Genomic DNA, 18,425 nt, shown 5'->3' on the forward strand with positions numbered 1-18,425 from the left:
TACTGGTGATTGAGATCACAGATTAAAAAATAGTATGCATCTTGGAACTTCAGGAACTACTTAGAGTTTAGGACAGTAGTTCCCAAACCTTGCTGCATATTAATATCACCTAGGAATATTTAAAAAAATATATATCACCTAGGGATATTTAAAAACTAATGCCTCACTCTCTTCCTTATCCCCAGACCTTCTGATTTAATTTGTAAGGCATGTAACCTGGACGTGGGATTTTTAAAAGCTCACCAGGTGACTCCCATGTATGAACAAGGTTGGGAGAAACTTTGAGAGAAAATGAGATTTAAGCTATAAAAACACTTTATATAGGAGAACAGAATGAGAGGAAATACAATTTGGATACACATGAAATTTCAAAACAGAATATCATTGCTTTGTAGTAAGATTCTGAGATAAATAGAAGATGAGGAATTCAGCAAAATGAAGATCATGATGTATCTGAGAAAATAGTCCTGTGAATATTGTCAAATATTCAGGTATATTACAAGAATAGAAAACTGTTACCAAAAGTGATAATGACTTAAATGTAGCAAATGAAAATTTTTCAAAAGGTATTTATTTCATAATCTTAAATATTCTAATCCTGATACATGAGAAAACTGATTAAATAAAAAAAGAATGTTTTGAAAACCACTATTTTATGAGTAAGTCATGAGGATAAAAGATACAACATAGGGAATATAGTCAGTGGTATTGTAATAATATTATAGATTTGACACTTGTGGTGAGCATAGCATAATGTCTGAACTTGTTGAATCACTGAATTGTACACCTGAAACTAATGTAACCTTGTATATCAACTGTTCTTCAAATAAAGAAAGAAAAGATTCTAAGGGAAAACATTCCTTGTTTCCTCTTTGACAGAACAACTAACAGTTTTATTATTAGAATACATTCATTTAAAGCAGAATTAATTAATTTTTTTCTAAGGCTATTTTATCTTTAAGCATTTTAGCAAAAAACTGCATTTACATGCTTACCTATTGTTGACTATATAGTATCTTAATTGTTTTTGTTTCTTCAAAATGCTTTGTGGGTCTTTTAGTCCCCAGCAGTGGAGGGAGGTTAGTTTTGGTAAGTTGTATTTTGTGGTAAAATTCAGAAAGATGTGATGACAGGATCCATTGGATCCCAAGAGTTTAGAACAATGTCTGGTTTATAGGGAATAGCCAGTAGATAGATTTAGTTCCTATTGGAGCCAGCCTCTGGTACCTAAAGCAAAATGTAATAGTATCTCTTCCCCAGGTTATTAGAATCACATCTCCAAATGTAAACTCTTAAGTATGTTTTCCAAAGGTCAGTTTGAATAGTTTTCATATCATATATTGAAATGTGACATCTATGAAGGGAAGCTTTGCAGCACAGTACATATAACGTATTCACTTAGTGCCCTTTTAATTCTTGTCTATATTATTTTGTATTGCCCACAACTAAAGAGTTTTATACATTGTGCTCTTCTGTATGTACTTCTATGAATTTATTTATACTTAAGTATAGGACTTCTCATTTGTTTATCCATTTGAGCATTTATTAATCATAAGATTAAAAATTTAAGAAAAGTAAAAATAGTTAAATATTATACAAACTGAGAAAATATGAAGAAAATGCAGAAAATGTGGTAGAAGAAAACTCAAATTATCTCCAGTCCCAAATTAAAGTTTAAATTTATATTCCATCAATAAGACATTTTTTAGCCTATTGTCTTCATAGTGAATACCTATAAAGCTAAAGAATTACTCCCTTCTTTTCCTCTCCCCCATGCTCCTTCTCAGAAGGCAGGAGTTCTGTTCTTCTGGGGAGAGTGCTTAAGAAGTAACTGCCTGGTGATTGTTTCACACTTTCTTAGTTTTAAACTCAGTCTTATTTTCTAAATATGTGATAAATAAAAATAGACAAAAGGCTTTTTTTCCTTCTACCTTTTGTAATCAGACCAAATAATAAATAACTCAGATAAATAAATAAATAATCACTTATTATGTTATATTTATATATTACGTTCTTTATATATTTATTCATATTTATAATACTTGATCACATTTATTATCTGACTGTAGTTTGCAGCATATGTTTATTTACAGCTTAAATGTATGCATAACTTGATCAGTTTCTTCTCAGATGTCATTAGATCATCATGGCTTTAACTAGTGGTCTAAGATGAGCTTGTGCAAGAAGTGTTAGTGCCCCCATATTTATTATTCCCTTGTGATTACATACTCAGATTTTTCTTTTTGTTTCTCAAATTCTCAAAGATTTCTCAAAATCTTTATGTTAACATTTAGAGACGAGTTAAAAATAAATATTTTAAAATATATTTAAATCTATTGCATTGATCATATGCAACTTACAAAATGAATAAACCAGTGAAGAATGCCATTTTTTAATATCAGCCCCCTTGAGCATTGAGCTCTTCTGATTGTTCTCTTGGGATACCTCAGATACTCTTTGTGATATAATACAATCTGAAATATGGACCTAGTGAGGGCATACAAAGCTTATTCTACGTACTAAATATTACTAATAACTTATTTTTTAATTTAATTAAAAATAAAGAGAAGTTTTACTTTATTTTTTTTAAAGATTTTATTTATTTATTTGACAGACAGAGATCACAAGTAGGCAGAGAGGCAGGCAGAGAGAGAGAGAGAGGAGGAAGCAGACTCCCTGCTGAGCAGAGAGCCCGATGCGGGACTTGATCCCAGGACCCTGAGATCATGACCTGAGCCGAAGGCAGAGGCTTAACCCTCTGAGCCACCCAGGCGCCCTAAAGAGAAGTTTTAATATTTTTTTGTAGTACACCACCCAGTTGGTGTTGTAAATGTTGCTTTGGAAACTTTCACATTGCAGAGGTAAACAGAATATTAAAGAAAGGAAGCAAAGTTGGAAGTGAGAAGTACCAAGGACAAGGGCTTAATCACATAGAAAAACTCATGAAGACTCAAGAAACTGTAATCATTTTGTATTTGTAATGTGAAAAGGCACAAAATAGGAAATAATATTACAGCTGTGTACTTTGAGAGTCAAGGGGAAACATGCTGAGGATAATAATAAATACTTGTCTTTACTGTGTGCCAGGCTATTGCACATTCTTCACATATATATAATACTCATGACATTTTTATGAGGTAGGTCTTTTGTATTATTATTATCTCCATTTTACAGATGAGAAAATGGAGACAAAGAGAGTTAAGAAACTTGCTTGAAGTCACATAATTAGTAAATGATAAAGTCAGGAATGAAGCCCAGAACATCTGGCTCCTGAGTTCATACTCATATCCACTACCCTGTTTACCTCATACACAACCTCAAGTGTATAATTTGAAGTAGCTTGGAAAGAGTCACTCAGGTAACAGCTGTACTCTGTCCACTTAGACAACTTCAGTCATACAATAAATTTCTGGCTATTTTTATTACCAAATGTCTTACAGCTGACCAAACGAGTTATGGAATTAAATTAGTATCTTTTTGAAAGGACCAATTATATGCTATTGATATATATTGAATCTTTCTGGAGTTAATCCATCCATTATATTGTTTAAGACATTTACTCTCATTATGAGAAATGCTTAAATGAGATAGGCCAACAATAACATTTGTATCTGTGGGCACTGGCTTAAATCCCCATGTGATTTTGATTAGATATGATGAACTACATATTTAAGATGTAATTACACCCTGGTCATTTCAAGATTTTTATTTTTCAGTATTAAAATATATCTATAGGGCACTTGGGTGGCTCAGTCGTTGGGTGTCTGCCTTCTGCTCAGGACATGATCCTGGGATCAAGTCCCGCATTCGGCTCCTTACTCAGCGGGGAGCCTGCTTCCCCCACTCCTACTCCCCCTGCTGTGTTCCCTCTTTGCGCTCTCTGTCTCTCTCAAATAAATAAAACCCAATAAATAAATAAATAAATAAATAAATTCTATAAAACATGCTTTTTTAGTGATATGGAATCACATTTATATTTGCTAATCATTATGAAGACCTTTTAAATTATCTAGCTAAAGCTAGATATTAATTCTGTATCTTTTATGGATTTTAGGTGTAACTTTATTATAAAAACTGTCAAATGAACTGTTTAGTTGTCTTTTTTTTTTTTTTTTTTTTTTTTTTAAGATTTTACTTAACTTGAGAGATAGCAAGAGAGCACAAGCCGCGGGAGGAGCAGAGGGAGAGGGAGAAGCAGGCTCCCTGTTTAGCAGCAGGGCTCCATCCCAGGACCCTATGATTATGACCTGGGCAGAAGACAGCAGCTTAACCAACTGGGCTACCCACATGTTCTGAACAGTTTAGTTTTTCAAAGGATTATTTGTGTTTATTCAGTAAACATTTATTGAACACTTAATTTTTGTCTAACTTTTAGTTAGGAAGTATATACTTAGAGATTATAACAAGGTTATAGCTCTAGAAAATGATTTTGTGTTCTAAATGGGGAAGAATTTGTGAACTGATAGCAGTAGTACCTTGAGAAGTTCAATAGTTAGGAAATACAAGACCCTATGAGAACCCAAAGGGTGAGGTTAATTATTTGAGATGTGAGAGCTTCATAAATTACCTAGCCCTAAAACTAGTTTTTAAAAATGAATAGAAGTTCACCAGAAAAAACAGGAAGGAGTTTATAGGGAAGATGGAGTTTAGGATGTATAGGAGAAAACATAAAGGTACAAAGCTAGAGAAATTAAGCTGGATAATTGATTTAATACAAATAAGCCATCCCCAAACCATTTTTGTTCTCCTCAGCATACCAGACAGTGTCCTAGATGGATGCTGGAGATACAGAGATAAGATAGGGGATGAAAAATATGACACAATTTTTATAGTATTGACTTGTGGAATTTTTCTTTCCAAATGTATTTTTATATTACTTCTTTAATTGATGTATATATGCCAGTTGAATTTCCTGATACTTTAAGGCTGAGGTTTGTCAGAGTTGAAAGAGTTACCTTAGACTTAATTAGCAGAGGTCTGATAAAAAACAGCATTTTCTCTTTAATTGACTTATGACAGCCAGCCAAAATAATCTATGATGTAATTAATCTTTATGGCTATTTTAACTTAAAAACAAAAGTTCAAACAATATATTTAATAATAAATTTTATTTAGCCCACTCCAGAATTTGGTTTTTAAAAATGGATCTTTCAGTGGATCTTTCCAAGAGTAAGGAATATTGTTTTCTTTGTTCCCCTGACACATGGTTCTTACACATTCTGACTTTTTGAGGGAAAATAGAAATGAAAAACTCTTCAGTCACTGTGATATAGAAATGCATAGACTTGGGACGCCTGGGTGGCTCAGTTGGTTAAGCAGCTGCCTTGGGCTCAGGTCATGATCCCAGGGTCCTGGGATCAAGTCCCACATCGGGCTCCTTGCTCGGCAGGGAGCCTGCTTCTCCCTCTGCCTCTGCCTGCCTCTCTGTCTGCCTGTGCTCATTCGCTCTCTCTCCCTCTGTCTCTGACAAATAAATAAATAAAATCTTTAAAAACAAAAAAGGAAAAAGAAATGCATAGACTTGATTTTACATCTTAAGTACTGACTATATTCTTAGATAATGATATTTCAGAATTTGGAATTTCTTTTAGTGATTGCAAGAATTTGGTATTCTCAAGGATGTAAATTTGGTGGTTTCAGATACTTTTTAATATACTTTTTAATATACTCATTAAAAAAATCATGTGCCATTTGTGAACAAAGCATATATGTAATATATATAGATATGTATGTAACTCCCCAACTTAAGAACTGAAATACTTGTGTGTTCCTCCACTCTCGCATTCTAATCCTTCTCCTGAGAGGTAATCAGTTATCTTGAATTTTGTGAACTTTTCTTTCTTTTATTGATAAATTATTTACCACTCTTAATGAAATGTTTGTGAAGATTCTTGGATGAGTAGGGACCAGATATTTTATGGTACTCCAAAAATTATTGGTGCCAATTTAGAGGAGAACATATTTAAAAGGACTGGTTGCAGTCCCGTTGCTGCTTTGACCTCACATATTCTCATTTCTATTTGTGGCTAAGGAAACAAATATTGTCAAAATTTATGATCGATTAAGGAGAAAACTATAGGGATCATTTAGATATCCTTCCCATTATTTCTGACCCATATTGACAGTATCATTTTTGTGGTGATTCATTCATTTGATGAAGAAATAGTTGAGGGTCTGTTAAACATTCCAAACATTGAGGACAAAGCACTGAATAAACCAACCAAAAATCCCTTTCCCCCATGGGATTTACATTTTAGCTGGGAGAGAAAGCCAATGAATAAAATACATAGGCAAAATATTATAGTATGGTAAATGACAATAAATTAAATAAATGATAATAATGAATAAAGAAAAATAAAGCAGAGAAGGGAGGAAGAGATTGGCAGTGGAAGGATGTTTTTAAATTGGTCAAGAAAACCTCTCTAAGAATGTGAGCTTAAACCATTAGCCACACTAATCCAAAAGAAAAGAGAGAAAGCCCAAATTCATAAAATTATGAATGAAAAGGGAGAGATCACAACTAACATCAAGGAAGTAGAAACAATCATCAGAAGTTATTATCAACAGTTATATGCCAATAAGCTTAGCGACCTAGATGAAATGGATGCATTCCTGGAAAACTATAAACCCCCAAAATTGAACCAGGAAGAAATCGACAACCTGAATAGACTGAATCTAGTAACGAGATTGAAGCAGTGATCAAAAACCTCCCAAAAAACAAGAGCCCAGGACCTGATGGATTCCCTGGGGAATTCTACCAAACATTCAAAGAAGAAATAACACCTATTCTCCTGAAGCTGTTTCAAAAAATTAAAGTAGAAGGAAAACTTCCTGACTCTCTTTATGAAGCCAGCATTACCCTGATCCCCAAACCAGGCAAAGATCCTGCCAAAAAGGAGAATTTCAGACCAATATCACCAATGAATATGGATGCTAAGATTCTCAACAAGATCCTAGCCAGCAGGATCCAACAGCACATTAAAAAGATTATCCACCATGACCAGGTGGGATTCATCCCTGGGCTACAAGGATGGTTCAACATTCACAAATCAATCAATGTGATATAACAAATTAATAAGAGAAGAGAGAAGAACCACATGGTCCTCTCAATTGATGCAGAAAAAGCATTTGACAAAATCCAGCATCCGGGGCGCCTGGGTGGCTCAGTGGGTTAAGCTACTGCTTTCGGCTCAGGTCATGATCTCAGGGTCCTGGGATCGAGTCCCGCATCGGGCTCTCTGCTCAGCAGGGAGTCTGCTTCCTCCTCTCTCTCTCTCTGCCTTCCTCTCTGCCTACTTGTGATCTCTCTCTGTCAAATAAATAAATAAAATCTTTAAAAAAAAAAATCCAGCATCCGTTCCTGATTAACACACTTCAAAGTATAGGGATAGAGGGAACATTCCTGAACCTCATCAAATCTATCTATGAAAGACCCACAGCAAATATCATCCTCAATGGGAAAAAGCTTGCAGCCTTCCCGTTGAGATCAGGAACAAGACAAGGATGCCCACTTTCACCACTCTTGTTCAACATAGTATTAGAAGTCCTAGCAACAGCAATCAGACAACAAAGGGAAATAAAAGGTATCCAAATTGGTAATGAAGAAGTCAAACTCTCTCTCTTCGCAGATGACATGATTCTTTATATGGAAAACCCCAAAGACTCCACCCCCAGACTACTAAAACTCATACAGCAATTCAGTAACGTGGCAGGATACAAAGTCAATGTACAGAAATCAGTGGCTTTCTTATACACTAACAATGAAAATATAGAAAGGGAAATTAGAGAATCGATTCCATTTACTATAGTACCAAGAACCATAAGATACCTAGGAATAAACCTAACAAACGAGGTAAAGGATCTGTACTTAAGGAACTACAGAACACTCATGAAAGAAATTGAAGAAGACACAAAAAGATGGAAGACCATTCCATGCTCTTGGATCGGAAGAATAAACATTGTTAAAATGTCTATACTGCCTAGAGCAATCTATACTTTTAATGCCATTCTGATCAAAATTCCACCGGTATTCTTCAAAGAGCTGGAATAAATAATCCAAAAATTTGTATGGAATCAGAAGAGACCCCAAATCGCTAAGGAAATGTTGAAAAACAAAAATAAAACTGGGGGCATCACGTTACCTGATTTCAAGCTTTACTACAAAGCTGTGATCACCAAGACAGCATGGTACTGGCATAAAAACAGACACATAGACCAGGGGAACAGAGTAGAGAGCCCAGACATGGACCCTCAACTCTATGGTCAATTAATCTTCGGCAAAACAGGAAAAAATATACAGTGGAAAAAAGACAGTCTCTTTAATAAATGGTACTGGGAAAACTGGACAGCTATATGTAGAAGAATGAAACTCGACCATTCTCTTACACCGTACACAAAGATTTCTCTTACACCATACACAAAGATAAACTCAAAATGGATAAAAGACCTCAACGTGAGATAGGAATCCATCATACTCCTTGAGGAGAACATAGGCAGTAATCTCTTCGATATTGCCACAGCAACTTCTTTCAAGATATGTCTCCAAAGGCAAAGGAAACAAAAGCAAAAATGATCTTTTGGGACTTCATCAAAATCAAAAGTTTCTGCACAGCAAAGGAAACAGTCAAAAAAACAAAGAAGCAACCCACGGAATGGGAGAAGATATTTGCAAATGACAGTACAGACAAAAGGTTGATATCCAGGATCTATAATGAACTCCTCAAACTCAACACTCCCGAAACAGGCAAACATATCAAAAAGTGGGTAGAAGATATGAATAGACACTTCTCCAATCAAGACATACAAATGGCTATCAGACACATGAAAAAATGTTCATCATCACTAGCCCTCAGGAAGATTCAAATTAAAACCACATTGACATATCACCTTACACCAGTTAGAATGGCCAAAATTAACAAAAGAGGAAACAACATGTTTTGGAGAGGATGTGGAGAAACGGGAACCTCCTCCTCTTAGACTGTTGGTGGGAATGCAAGTTGGTGCAGCCTCTTTGGAGAACAGTGTGGAGATTCCTCAAGAAATTAAAAATAGAATTTCCCTATGACCCTGCCATTGCACTCCTGGATATTTACCCCAAAGATACAGATGTCGTGAAAAGAAGGGCCATCTGTACCCCAATGCTTATAGCAGCAATGGCCACGGTCGCCAAACTATGGAAAGAACCAAGATGCCCTTCAGCGGACGAATGGATAAGGAAGATGTGGTCCATGTACACTATGGAGTATTATGCCTCCATCAGAAAGGATGAATACCCAACTTTTGTTGCAACTTGGACGGGACTGGAAGAGATTATGCTGAGTGAAATAAGTCAAGCAGAGGGAGTCAATTATCATATGGTTTCACTTATTTGTGGAGCATAACAAATATCATGGAGGACGGGGTGTTAGGAGAAGGGAGTTGGGGTAAATTGGAAGGGGAGGTGAATCATGAGAGACTATGGACTCTGAAAAACAATCTGAGGGGTTTGAAGTGGCGGGGGGGTGGGAGGTTGGGATACCAGGTGGTTGGTATTATAGAGGGCACGGATTGCATGGAGCACTGGGTGTGGTGAAAAAATAATGAATACTGCTTTTCTGAAAATAAGTAAATCAAATTTTAAAAAAAATGTGAGCTTACGTAAACACTTGAAAGAGGTGATGCAGCAGTCATGTGTATATCTAGAAGAGAAAATTTAAACTGCACAAATGACCCTTAGATAGAAATACACCTAGGGTATTTGACAACAAAAAGCACACTGGTTTAAATATTGGCCTTTGATTGTTCTGTTGTCAGTAGTTTTTCAAAATATAAAACACTTCCTCCACATTCTTTTCTTTGCATGACATTAACTTTTAGTTGACAACAATCTAGTTGTCTTTTAAAGTATCCCACATTTTTGTTTCTCTTTCTTCCTCATGGTTATCATTTAGCTTGTTCCTAAATCTCCTGTATTTGGTAACTGAAAGTTAGGTCTAAAGGCTTCATTCTATTACATTTACATATGTTTTAAAAGGAAATTTCATAAGTGATGCTGTGTACTTCATATTGTATCACAATAGATAGTACATAATGGCAGGTTGTCCATTTATTAGTGATGCTACAATAGATCACTTACAATGTGATGCCATTGAACCTTTTTGTAAAAGTAGTTTTCCCTTTGCACGTATCAAATAATTTGGTACTTTGTTAACATTCTGCTTATGCCACTCAACTTGCCATTCAGTGGTTTAAATATCTATTGATGATCTGTTTCTGAAAATTTGAATTTATTTTGAATGTAGAAGCCAGTGTGGCCTGAAGTCTGGAAATAGGGTATTCTATACCAATCATTTATGAGTTAAAGCGTGTTTTCTCTTATGGGACATAGTAATTAAGCATCCCTAAACAAAAGTTTTAGGCCTCAAGAGAATAATGGGCAAACAATTATTTGTTTTGTTTTTTGTTGTGAGTAAATCCACCAGTAAATCAAACCAGAAGCAAGTCATTTTTCTCCAGGAGTCAGGTCAGTAGATTTTATTTTTTCAATATTTGAGTATACATCATATCTCCTCTTTTGTCCGTCATCATCATTACTATCTTAGTTAGGTGCTCTCTGCATTCCCCCTTCATTTTTGGATCTGTTGCAGTGATAAGTAGTCTTTCTTTTAAAGATTTTATTTATTTATTTGACATAAAGAGATCACAAGTCAGCAGAGAGGTAGGCAGAGAGAGAGGAGGAATCAGGCTCCGCTGAGCAGAGAGCCTGATATGGGCCTCCATCCCAGGGCCCTGAGACCATGACCTGAGCCGGAGGCAGAGGCTTAACCCACTGAGCCACCGAAGCACCCCAGAAATATTTTCTAAACCTCTCATCTGTTTATGATCCTTACTTGTTCAAGAATTTTCAGTGGCTACCCATTGCCTCCAAAATAAAGCTTGCCTTTATTTTAATGAAGAGTTTATATGAAAAGAAGGTTCCCTATAATCTGGCCCCATCTTTTCTCTTGGTTTCCACCGCAAAATCTGGTTTAGGTTGCCAAACTTAAAGCAGTTCTATACTCTCTTTCCATCTGTGTTTTATAGGAATTTGCTAATCTTATTGCTTAGAGTGATGTTGACCCAATTTCTCCTGCCCAGTTGCCTCTGCAGAAAACTGGCATTCCTTCCTAAGTAGTACTGTCTACCCTCATAACGCTCCTATCATTCACTTGTTTATTTTTTATACGTCCTTCTTTTCAACTAGAAGTTCTTTGGAGGATGGTGGAAATGGGAAGAAATTGTCTAAAAAGTATAAACTTCCAATTATAAGATGAATAAGTCCTAAGGATCTAGTGTACAGAATGGTGTTTATAGTTAATAGTACTGTGTTATATACATGAAAGTTGTTAAGAGAGTAGATCTTTAGTGTTTTCACCAAAAAATAAGAAATGGGTAATATATTGTGCTGGGATGTGTTAAGCTAATGCTCTGGTGTTAATCATTTTGCAATATATAGGTGTATTAGATAAATTATACAGTATTATGTATCAATTAAATTTCAGTCTGAAAAAAATAAAGTAGGAGTTTTTAGAGGCAGATTCTTGGTGTGCTCATCTTTGTATGCTAGAACTAGTGCCTGGATCATATCTATTGCCCAGTAAATACATGAATACATGAATGGTTGAGTGGGTGGATACTTTCTCTAAATAAGTATTTACAGATCTCTGTTAATAGTATTATAGCTTGGCTATTGTGGACATTGCTGCTATAAACATTCGGGTGCATGTGCCCCTTTGTGACTCTTAATCTCACAAAACAAACTGAGGGTTGCCGGGGGGAGGGGGTTTGGGAGAAGGGGGTGGGATTATGGACATTGGGGAGGGTATGTGATTTGGTGAGTGCTGTGAAGTGTGTAAACCTGGTGATTCACAGACCTGTACCCCTGGGGATAAAAATATATGTTTATAAAAAATAAAAAATTAAAAAAAATAGTATTATAGCAATAGTAGTATATATCCTTGGGTATATCTATTGAAATTAGGTAACCAAAAGCCAGTGTTTTATCAAAAATAGGTGATTGTGTGTGTGTGTGTGTGTGTGTGTGTGTGAGAGAGAGAGAGAGAGACATTGTCCATCAGTTGAGTTAAACAATTCTCTTGGATTTACTCTTAAGGAGTATTTTATCTCTTTTGATACCTGTAGTTCGTGACCAGATAGGGTTCCCAAATATCAAATGTTTAGGAATTATGCAGTTAGCTTTCCACCTCTGTCACCTGCACGAGCTCTACCTTGCAGTGGACCTGGACCTGTTAATAAGATTGTTCTCATTTTAGAAGCTCTAAATTTTGTAGTTTTTGTTGATGGCTCTTATCTCTGAACCTTAGTATCCTTTACTTTTTATTCTTCCATCAGTGTCCCCAAAACTTCTAAAATAAACTTTTCTATTAGTTGCTTGTCAATGCATTTGGGAACAGAACCCTAAAGTTCTTCCTTGGAAGAACATTCACTAGACTCTACTGTCCTCCAGAGTTCCTGTAATAAACCATTATAGAGTTAAGAATTCATGGACTTGGGACGCCTGGTGGTTCAGTCAGTTAAGCTACTGCCTTTGGCTCGGGTCATGATCCCAGGGTCCTGGGATTAAGTCCTGCATCAGGCTCCTTGCTCAGCAGGGGGCCTGCTTCTCTCAGCCTCTACCTGCTTGTGTGCTCTCTCTTTCTCTGTCTCTTTCTGTTTCTCTGTCTCTTTCTCTCTCTCTCTCTCTTTCTGAGAAATAAATAAATAAATAAATAAAATCTTAAAAAAAAAAAAAAGAATTTATGGACTTTACAATCCCAGAACCAGAACCCTGTCAGTGGATTAGTGGATAAAGAAAATGTAGCATATATATATATGATACAATAAAAAATTTATAAAAGTATAATTGCACACACACGATACACACAATATTATTCAGCCATTAAAAAAGAAAGGAGATCTTGCCATTATGACAACATGGATGGACCTTGATGTTATTATCCTCAGTGAAATAAGACTTAAAAGGACAAATACCATATGCTCTCACTTATATGGGGAATCCAAAACAAACAAACAAATAAACTCCATGGAACTCACATAAAGGATTAGTGATTGCCAGTGTAGGAGGTTTGGGGGCAGGCAAATGGGTCAAAAGGTACAAACTTCCAGTTATAAAATATGTAAGTCATAGGAATATAAAGTACAGCATGATGACTATAGTTCATCATGCTGTTTTGCATATTTAAAAATTGCTGAGAGAATAGCTCTTTAAAGTTTTAATCACAAGAAAAAATTTCTGTAACTGTATGGTGAGAGATGTTAATTAGATTTATTGTGGTGATCATTTCACAGTATATACACTAAATCATTATATTGTATACCTGAAACTAATAAAATGTTATATGTGAATTATACCTCAGAAAATAAATCGATAAATAAAATATTGTAGTTCCTTTGAATTTTTTAAAATTTGGATTGGTTTTGTGCTACATTTGAATCTTTTGAAGTATACTTAGTTTTCTTTTATTATTTACTTCTAAGTGCTTATTTTTCTGCCTTTTCTTTAGCTGTTGGGTTATTTAGGTGGGTTATTTAGATAAATTACATTCTTTCATGTTGTGAAGGAGTACTACATGGCTGAATCTCACAGTTGGTACAAAGCATGAGAAGCTCTACCCTAATGAGCTTTTATGATATAGAAACAACAGCAGCCTCTTGAGACACCTTTGAGAAGAAGCTCTCACTTTCCTTTTACCCTCTCCCATCTAGCCCTGACACTCCTAATCTCAAGGACTAGGAAGATTCGGCCAGCCCCTTCAGTTCCTTTTTGATCTTTTTGAGGCTTAGTAACCCCCTAACACTCATACAGCACCAAAATTTTAACTACCTTTTGTGGTATTTGACCTAGTGCTAAGAGCTCTTACCTATCTCTTCATTCTGTTCTCTTTTCTGCTATTCCAAGTATTATACTAAGTCTCTTTTCTAAGATACCAGCACAGCCCAAGCCTTCCCTCATAACCAATTTTTTAGCAGCAGTTTGATCTAGAAGAAACAAACAGCCATAAATTGAGAATATTCAGATACTGCGTTCACAGAATTTCTCACTCTCCAATTTGTGAATTTATATTTCTCCACCAAAATGTTTTAGGCTAGAGTAGGAAACTTCTAACTAATTGGGTTCAATGTGATTTTCATGTTGTTTTTTGGTTTGTTTTGTCTTATTTCAAATAGCTAACATACAGTGTGTTACTAATTTCAGGGTAGAATTTAGTGTTTGGCTTGCTGCATATAACATCCAATGCTCATTATATCATCTGCCCTCCTTATTGCCCATCATCCATTACCCCATCTAGTTTATGTTTTTAAACAAGATGATGCAAGCTGGTAATACCAAGAGCCCATATTAGATTTCTTTTCTTTGAAAAGTTAATAAATCTGCTCTATAAAACAGAGTTAATAGAACATTTATAGTAAAATTGGAAGAAACAGGGTTGCAGTTTCAGGTGCAAATAATTAGTTTTGGACTTCTTTTTTTTTTTTTTTTTTTTTTTAAAGATTTATTTATTTATTTATTTGACAGAGAGAGAAGACAAGCAGGCAGAGAGGCAGGCAGAGAGAGAGGAGGAAGCAGGCTCCCTGCTGAGCAGAGAGCCCCATACGGGGCTCAATCCCAGGACCCTGGGATCATGACCTGAGCCGAAGGCAGCGGCTTAACCCACTGAGCCACCCAGGCGCCCCTAGTTTTGGACTTCTTAAATAAAGTATTTTTGAAATTCACATTTCTTAAAAATTCTATTTTAAAGAATTGGGAGATGCTATGTGATACCGAAATCCTGATTAGTTTGATCTGAATTCAGTCACAAATATCATTTCCAGTCTAAACTTTCTCTGATTTTTTGTTTTTACTTTAAATTATCTCAACTAAGACCCAAATTTAACAACATCAGAAGTGGTTGTTTTTTTTAATGTTGGTTCAGAATAATGAATTAAATAGTTGTTCTAAATAACAGATTTGAACATGTCATGAATTATTTAGTTGTGAAAGATCAAAAGATACAAACAATAAATATAAAGCTATCAGTGTATCAGTGTAAGTCACCTTCAATATTTGTCCACATCTACTTCTGAGAAGAAAATGTTCCTTTATAGGTAAGAAAGAACACTTGGATCAAATTGCTATTATATGTCAAATTTTATATGTTCTTTTTATTCCTTTTAGGACAGTGGTGATTATCCCCTTACCATGCCTGGACCTCAGTGGAAAAAATTTCGTTCAAACTTTTGTGAATTTATTGGAGTCCTGATTCGACAGTGTCAGTATAGCATAATTTATGATGAGTATATGATGGACACAGTAATCTCCCTTTTGACTGGTTTGTCGGACTCCCAGGTCAGAGCTTTTAGGCATACAAGTACCCTTGCTGGTAAGTAACCAACATTTTATTCCTTTTCATTTAGTTTTGTTAAATATGTTCTATTGCTGTTTAAGTGTATTTAGATTAAGTATTTAATTACTGTGCTCCTGAAAAAATACCATCCTTTCCCTCCCCCAAATTCATCTGAATGGCTTCTGTTATCTGTTTAGGTAAGATGTATGTCTATTTAGTAACTGGCATTTGATTGCCTTGATTCAATGGAAATTGAAAATTTTTTTAGGCTAGCTGATCTGAAGAATTGATGGCTTAGTTTTCACTCTTATCTAGAGAACTTCTCAACCAAATGTATTTATTTTTTCTTGTTTCTCCATAACAAGGGAATTTAGCAATTTAGCAATTGTTCTGTTTTCCCTCAATTATTTTAACTATGCTTACCTAAAATGACTGGCTTTTTTTTTTCATCTATGATGTAGAGCCTAAACTCATGTGTGTAAATAATCCCAGATTATATCCTTTTTCGTAGCAGTAACTTTGTATTCATCTTACACATTATATTGATGAACATCAGATTTAATTTCATTAATTGCATTTCATCTTCATTTAAATTAAATTTATCATTTATTGAATATATTTAAATCATTGGTTCTCAAACTTTTGCATGCATCAGAGTCATCTACAGGGCTTATTGAAACAGCTTGCATGGTCTTACCCCCAGAGTTTCACAGATTTTGGTTATGCTGATGCTGATACTTTGGGGAATATACTTTGGAAATGCATGGTTTAAAATCTTGTCATTTTCTGGCTTAATCTATTGCCTGAAGCCAAAATGATAATATTATCTAGAGTCATCCATATTTTTTTTCCCCACACCTTTTTTTTATCCCCGCCCCCATTTAATGTAGTTGATTTATATTTGTGTCCATTATTCTCTTAGTTACATGTGTATATGAAACAAACATGAAACACAGTTTTTCAAGAGTAACATTTTCCTTATTATTAGGAAAAGAGGAAGATGGCCCAATTTTATCTTTTTTAAAAAAGGTAAAATAAAAATAGTTTATTGCTGAAAAAAATTTCTGTATAGAACAAACACCAAACAGTTTAAATTCTGTGTTTTGAGATATCTTCTTCCTCATTATTGGGAAGAAGAAGAGATCTTTTAAAAGGTAGTACAAATACACTATTTATTCTTTTTAAATTATCTGCTTATTATACTTTTTTCTTTCTAATTTCATGACTTTTAGTATCTTAATTTTAGTTTGTTTTTTTCTTTCTCTTTATATATTCCATTTAGTGTTCATCTCATTTTCCTCCATGTACAGTAATGCCCATTTAGCTGGTTGTTAGATGCTGTAAATGCAGCAGTTTGAAATAAACAGAACTTAAACGTGAGATAGAAATTGCTTTTGAATAGCCAAACTTGCTCTCATAAGAAGTTAATTTTTGTTTCATAAGACTAGAAGAGAAAAGGAAACAACAAATGAATGAAAGGCAAATATGAAATGCTTTTAGAATTTAAAAGCATTATGGAATGCTTTTAGAAATGCTCCTGCTTTTAGAATTATTAAATAACAACTCATACCAAAAACAAGACAAAAAATTTTGCTTACAATGTCAAGAAAGAAAAAATAGGGCTTCTCTGTTAGGACAGGATACTTTATTTTTCAGAGTACTTCTCTTTAATCCAGAAATCTGTGTGCATTCTATGTAAAAAATTAAACATATGCCACATACTGTGTGTAAGAACATAAGGGAAAGAATGATGTAGAAATAAGCAGAATAGTTTTACTTTTAAAATGTCTCAGTTGCCTAAAAAATGCACTTTAAAACATTTGTGTTTGTCCCCACTGCCATGTAAATGAAGTATTACTGTATTTTACTGACCTCACAGTGTATTTTACTGACTTCATTTTACCTCCTAACCATTGGCCCATTTTCAGTGGCTTTTATTGTTGTATTGTTTTCTCTGTATTTATCCTTCTGGCAATCTATATTTGCTAGTTTTACATTTACTTAAATATATTTTAATTATAGCTTTTCTCCTGTTCCTTTTGAGCTTTTCTCCTGCTCTTTCTGGTGCCTTTCTGCTTTTCTTTTCCCACAGTTTACCTGTGATCATGATAGCTTTTAAACTGCTTGATAAATGTTATTTTGTTTTCCCTTATACTCTTTGTATATCAACATCTAGCCTATATGAATCTGAAGTTATTCAAAAAAATTAGATACCAAGAAAAATGGAAAGAAATCAACATTGTGTTTATTCTGATTTTTTAGAAATGGTAACTTACTTTTCAGGTCATTTTAAAATTTACTTCAAAATATTACTATAATTGCTATGTGTCTGTATTCATGATCATATCTTCCAAGGCTCAGTTTCATCAAATGTGGGACTTAGTCACCTGTCCTTCAACTAAACACAGAGATTTTGCTGAGTACTTAAGTCCAGACTAGATAATAACTATCCATATTTTCAAGGTTTTTTTTTTTTCCCTCGTCTTTGCCCTCCTCTCTGTTTTTTTTTTTTTTTTAATGGTATGTATGCAAGGGGTAGATTAAAAGATAATCATTTTTATTCACTTTGCAGGACGAGTCTTGGGGACTAGATAAAATGGGCAGGAACATTTAATCCTCTGCTTCAAAGACTATGTGCATGGACAGTTACAAGGCAGTTATTGCCAGATATGATTATCGGCTTTGGAATAAAATGCTCCTTCACATTGCTTATATCTTAGCTGAGAAGAGAGACAATCAGGTTAGTTGTTCTGTAGGGTACAGATGTGATGAGTTCCAGAGCTTCATAAGTCATCAGAGTGGTCTTATCAGTAGTACTTTTAATTGGTTTTCCAAATAACTCATTTTCTTATTTGTCAGTGTTTATGCATTGCATTTAATTGTGTACTTTTACCATATTTTTATTAAAAATTCATTATTCAGTAGTTTTTTAGGTCTGTTTATTCTACAGTTCATAGTAGTATCATTTTCCACTGGAGGTAAATTGTGTTTCCCTTTTTTTGGGAATTCTTTTTTCATTAAACTGAAACAGACTGTTAGCTGTTACATTTTATATTTTCCTTA

The 18,425-nt window shown here is 34.7% G+C and overlaps 1 protein-coding gene across 3 annotated transcripts in view; it reads left to right on the forward strand.

Annotated features, from left to right (window-relative positions):
* STAG1 (stromal antigen 1) overlaps nucleotides 1-18,425 on the forward strand; it is a 428,247-nt gene that overhangs the window by 244,831 nt on the left and 164,991 nt on the right. For all 3 annotated transcript variants that reach the window (XM_013061415.2, XM_004762454.3, XM_045088872.1), the window contains one exon: nucleotides 15,194-15,398. In XM_013061415.2, the coding sequence (XP_012916869.1) occupies nucleotides 15,194-15,398 (205 nt within the window). The remainder of the gene's footprint in view (nucleotides 1-15,193; nucleotides 15,399-18,425) is intronic.

The sequence above is a fragment of the Mustela putorius genome, unplaced genomic scaffold, assembly GCF_011764305.1.
Source record: "Mustela putorius furo isolate JIRA1106 unplaced genomic scaffold, ASM1176430v1.1 tig00003834_pilon_pilon_pilon, whole genome shotgun sequence".
NCBI classification, from domain to species: domain Eukaryota; kingdom Metazoa; phylum Chordata; class Mammalia; order Carnivora; family Mustelidae; genus Mustela; species Mustela putorius.